Here is a 6000-nt window from a genome sequence, read left to right on the forward strand (position 1 = left end):
TGGTTTCTATCGCAATACCGAATTGCTACAGTACACAAACTATTTTACAGGGAAAGCAACCAGTAACAAGAGAAATCTCGATTGTGAAACCACTTTCCTGTGCAACGTGAGTTACGCTGTTGTACACATTTCACGATTAAGTGTCGCTATTAATTTATGTACGGAAATCCAGGAGAGGTTTTCAACAAGAGAACACGGGTAATAAATAGACATGTAAACGTGACATTCTGCAGACGTTCCATGCGTACAATAAACAGACATAATATTATGGAGATGTCCTTGGGCACATTATTTCTATTATAATATTAAAGGTTATATTCAAACAGATCATTAACGATTCCTTAAGGAACTTGAGAAGTCCTGTTATAAGAAATGTGTATTTTTATGACTTGAGAGATATACCTTACTTGATGAATAGTCTTGTAAATATAACATGCGTTTTTACGTTCAATAATTAAAATGAACCTAGTAGGCCAAGAATAAGCTTATAGACTTAGAATGCTAAAATTCGGGGTTCGATACAATGCAATGGACAAAGAGCAGATAACTCATTGTGTAACTTTGCCTTAAAAAACAGTGATGATGAAAACAGAATTCTAATATTTCATTGAATCTCTACCCTCCATATCTTATTAGGCTCAGATATATTAAATATCCGGATGAACATTTCACGACAGAAAACTGGTGAAACTACAAACATGTACGTACCAACCTTTTCTCCAAATTAAAGCAATGATCAAACAACATACAGATCAGTGCTGATTTCAACCACATAGTACTAAGGTTGCCCACTACAGTTTTAAACAGTAAACGGTCACACACAGATTTTTAGTTACTATTTACAAGTCTCCTTTGTTGACTACGACCTTTTGTCCTGTACCACGTATCTTATCAGGCTGCTTAAAATCGTACCTGTAGATATTTTCATAAAGCAAGACGTACAATCCGAAACGTTATATCAAACTGAAACTCAGTGCCACGGATAGGTAATTCACAAGATATTGCACAGCATTCTTTTGTTCTATCTAAAGGGCTTCTACGTTTTGCCAGCTTCAGACTTTCAACCATGACATGTAGGCAACGCTGTAATGTACGGCTTCAGAAATGTTGCAGCGTGTTTGCCTACTAATGTATCAGCTACGTAACATATTTAACGACTATTTTATTATTAGGTAAAATGAGAAATACAAGAAGAAACAATCTAAATATCTGAAATATTATTAATGTAAACAGGTCTAGTAGCACCCTCTGTATAAACTGCAATTATTCTAAGATGGAAACAACATGAAATGATCAGTCACCACCCTGGTAGCGGGTGTTATTTGACAATGTTTCTACACTGAATCAGATAAGATACAGCAATGAGCAGCTTTCAAAAAGTGATAGCACTTTTTAATCCAGCCTTACCTTACTCCATTCATAACTGCTCCTGGGCGGTGCTTCGTTCTAATTGGGTGTCTAGCGTATAAGCAAACTTACATCCGCGCTGCTGTCCACGTCAATCAAAATGTGTAATTTATAAAGATGACTCACACAAGGTAGTTATCGTTGCTTTGGTAATTCAAATTTTCTGTTAAACTAAAACACGTTAGTTAGCGTGACCAAGTTCTCTGTAAGTAGTGATGTGCTATTAAAATATTAGGAACGTTCAAACCAACTTGAAGCAGTTGGTTGTTTGGCTGAGATGTTCAAATTTTAGTTTCTCACTCTTTTAAATAAAAAGATAATTACTGACGTTAACCGACAATATGGGTCTTTGATATCTACAAACGTAAAGAGTTTCTCAAGTGAAAGGAAACAAATACACCAGAAGAATTATCCCCGAAAGTCGAGTTCAATTTTGAGATCAAAACTTTATGATTATGTTTACAGATTACTGAAAAAACAAAATTAATTTCAACATCTACCGACCACTGCTGCCAAATTATTCGCCAGCACAATTCCGTTTTAAACGGCTTTAATCATAGAACGTATCACGTCACAAGTAACGAGACCGTAAAGTGGCTGCAGCAGGTACCATGTACGTTCTCTACCGCGCACGTTACACGTGTGTGCACGCGCAACGGTGTATTGAAGTGTTGCAGTAGAAGTGATGTGAGAAATCGACCAATAAGTAAGCTGCGACCAATCACAGCCGGCTATAGCAAAAACAAAAAAGATAGATAGATGGAAGACAAAAAATATATATAGCATTTTGGCCACGACAGGAGAGAAACGGACAAAGGGAAGAAAATTAATCTTTAAGGACTTTGTATTAATCCGCATATTAAATAAGTTCTTTCCTTATAAGAACATAATGCGCAAAAGGGTCACTCTGTGTAGAATAAAGAAGAATCGATAATGAAAGCTCGCTTTGCCAAACTACTGATTTTTTTACCTTTTGAGTGCCATCGCTTTCCAAAAATTGATTTACAGTAGTAGGAATATGACGAGCGATTTTCTGACCTTCAGACAACACAAAGTATAGTCCTCAACTTTCAGTTTCATAATGTAGCAAATAATACACGATTACTAAAGATTATGAAAATCAGAATATAAACCTCACTGTTACATGAACTTGAGTTATAATTAGATAAATTAAAACATTACTCCCACACTATTACATCACCTTCAGCAATGATCACGTAAGTTCAAAACATAACCTTACATTACTTCAAGAAATAGCCTGGCAGGGCCAGGTGGTTAAGGTGCTCGACTCGTAATCTGAAGGTGGCAGGTTAGAATCCTCATCACACTAAATATGCTAGCCATGTCAGCCGTGAAGGCGTTATAATGTGACGATCAATCCCACTATTCGTTGGTAAAAGAATAGTCCAAGAGTTAGCCGTCGGTAGTGGTAGCTAGCTCCTTCCCTATAGTCTTAGACTGCTAAATTAGGGATAACTAGCGCAGATGGTTAATGTATTTGACTTGTTATCTGAGGGCCGTGGGTTCGAACCCCCATCATACCAAACATGCTCGCCCTTTTAGTCGTTGGGGCGTTCTAATGTCATGATCAATCCCACTATTCGTTGTTAAAAAAGTAGCCCAAGAGTTGGCGGTTGGTGATGATGAGTAGCTGTCTTCCCTCTAGTCTTTCACTGCTAAATTAGGGACGGCTAGGGCAGACAGCCCTCGTGTAGCTTTGCGCGGAATTAAAAAAACAAACAAACTTCAAGAAATTGAACAATGATTAAACAAATCAGTCAGGACACAAACCCTACGCTGTTAAACAAATTTGAACAATGATAAGTTCACAATATAATCATTCAGTATGACCTGAAGTTCAATAATAATTATATAAATCAGTTACATAAACGTGAATAATAATCATATAAACCAGAAGATAATTCCGCACTGCTACATAGATTTGAATATCACAACACATTACCTTCCAAAATACAGCCACTGGGCGCTTCTTATTAAAATAACCAAATACGTCCCACTTTTATTTGTTAGATTTTTTTTTATGAGGTTTAAGTTTCAATACACCAAAAACAATCAGGACTTTAATAAACCCGTAAGAAAGCTCGCTCTAGGTCTTGGGTTACATAAATTGTATTCAATTCTAAAACGATTTTAATTTTTACTTCAAAATTTATGTGTTTTCAAAATCTCAGATTGGGTTCTTTTTGATAAGTAAATTATAGGAAATACTAGGACTTTCTACGTTTGTCATTGAAAAACAGCATACAAAAAAGATAGGTCATGTATTGTTCTCACAAACTCTTACAGGTGTATCAACACCACTTAAACCAGCCTGTGTTTCAGTAAACAACGCGAAATACCCGACCGAAACGTTTACTGTTGTACTTTCCGGTACGCAGCCCTAATGTGATTCTTCGTGATGTTTATTCATGAGCTGTACTTTTTAACATCCCACGTAATTTAGCTCCAAAAATAAAAGGGCTTAACAAAGAAATAAAACCTTAAGGTAGCTATTTTATTTTCTTAAATAATTGTTGTCTAGGGAATCGAGGTGGTGATGGGAGAATAAACCAAAACTGAAACCGAATATTTATTTATTCCATATAAAGGATAATCTCTACTGACTCCTCCCTCATAATTAGCTGTTAAAAAAATAACAAAATTTCTTAGCTCAGTTCTTCACATGACAACGGCATAAAATGAAGACATCAACTGACTTAAACAAAACACTGTCGAAAAGTCTTGAAAAACATAACTTGACCTTATCAAGTGTTACCCAGCAACCTTGGTAAACTACTTTAACGTTGTGTGTGTGTGTGATTTTTTTTATAGCAAAACCACATCGGGCTATCTGCTGAGTCCACCGAGGGGAATCGATCCCCTGATGTAAATCCGTAGACAAACCGCTGTACTGGTGAGGGGATCTTTCATGTTGGTAAATTTTGCTGAATTACATTTCCTATTACTATTTAATGTAAAGAATTATCTGTCAATATTATTATAGTTTATAAACATTAATTTTACTTTCTACACAATTTACAGACACGAATTTATATATGTCGATAGATGAACAGAAATAACTATTAATCTTGATACTGTGTACAGAATAATTTATCAATCTCTATATTACATACAACGTAGTTGGTTAGTTAAATGTTAAATAAAAGTAAAATTATTAAAATACGTAAAAAGGAATCATGATAAAACAAAATCAAATTTTTGAATTAAAAACTTAAATAGAGATAAAAACGCCAATGGCTCTTAAAAATTTAAAAACACATCTGAGGTGGACAGTGTCACCATCACCAGTGACACTATTCAACGTCACGAGTAAACCCATGGTTAAAACATGTCTGAACTGGTGCCGTCGCTCATGGTCGTAACAACAGCACGATAGTAAAATGTGGCTTTTTGTAACCTGAGTGTCACACAGATTACACATTGGTGCATCAGTTCCAGATAAAAGAAAACGATGAGCTATAAAAACTGTGACCAATGTGAAGCCTAGTTAGAACAACTTCCTCCTTCCGATCCTTAGGGAAGCAAGAAGGACAAAATACAATAAATGGTTTTTCTCTGGAAAAGCTTGTTATCACGTTGCTTATTCCAAGTCGACTGCCAGCTGGCACAGAGCCGAGTCTTGAATACAGAACCACAGTCCATGTATAGAACAGCCACGGCCGTGATAGCACCACAGCAGACAGACAGACAGACTTAGCTATAGTGTCACTGAGCTTGTTCTTGCGAATACCAACGTGGCCATGTAGCTGGGGAAGTGCAGAAAGCCCCAGAGCAGAGCCAAAGTCCTTGATGATGAACAGGATTCAACATCTTCAAGGCCGAGGTCCTAGCAGAGCCATAGACCAGAGACCCATAGGCTAGTTTTGATCAAATGAGGGCACGATAGATTTTTAGCATAGAACATTGATCTGCTCCCCAAGAGGTGGAAGAGAGGGCATGGAGGATGTTCAGTGTCCTTTTACACTTGACACGTAGCTGTATGATGTGTGGAATAAAGGTCAGTTTATGGTCAAACATAAGCCCCAAGAACTTTGCCTCAAGAACCACAACTTCTCCGAGATGGAGCTCGGGATTAGGATGAATACCCTGTTCGTGGCAGAAGCGCATGCAAACGGTTTTAAAGCGAGAAAAGGTAAAACTGTTTGCTGTGGTCTACTTCAGTAATCGATTGAGGAGCAGTCTGTAGCTGCCACTCAATAAATCTCACGTTGAACGACTGACACGGGATGTGTAAGTCGTTGACATAGAGACCGCTTGGAACTGTATGGTGTTGTCCACTGATGGCAGTAACCTTTATAATGAAAAGTGTGGCATTCAAGCTTGACACAGCCTTCAGGGACTTCAAGTTCCTGTGGGAAAGATGGGAAAATGTCGAAACCCACACGGACTTGGAATTGCTGATCTATTAAAAATATTTAATAAAAATGGGCAAATGGCCACGCAGCCTAAATTAGTGGTGGTCTGGCAGGATGCCATACCTCCACGTAATATCATAAGTTTTCTCAAGGTAAAAAATACAAAAATAAGATGTCGTTTGAGAAAGACTTCCCTGATTGACATTTCAAGTCGAAT

The 6000-nt window shown here is 37.2% G+C and overlaps 1 protein-coding gene across 1 annotated transcript in view; it reads right to left on the minus strand.

The window, feature by feature from the left end:
- LOC143235991 (IQ motif and SEC7 domain-containing protein 1-like) overlaps positions 1-1978 on the minus strand; it is a 189335-nt gene extending 187357 nt beyond the window's left edge. Inside the window, exon 1 of the mRNA XM_076474144.1 lies at positions 1408-1978. Within this exon, the coding sequence (XP_076330259.1) occupies positions 1408-1421 (14 nt within the window). The 5' untranslated portion in view covers positions 1422-1978. The remainder of the gene's footprint in view (positions 1-1407) is intronic.
- Positions 1979-6000: the final 4022 nt, after the last annotated feature.

Source organism: Tachypleus tridentatus, chromosome 13, assembly GCF_004210375.1.
Source record: "Tachypleus tridentatus isolate NWPU-2018 chromosome 13, ASM421037v1, whole genome shotgun sequence".
In the NCBI taxonomy this organism is placed as follows: domain Eukaryota; kingdom Metazoa; phylum Arthropoda; class Merostomata; order Xiphosura; family Limulidae; genus Tachypleus; species Tachypleus tridentatus.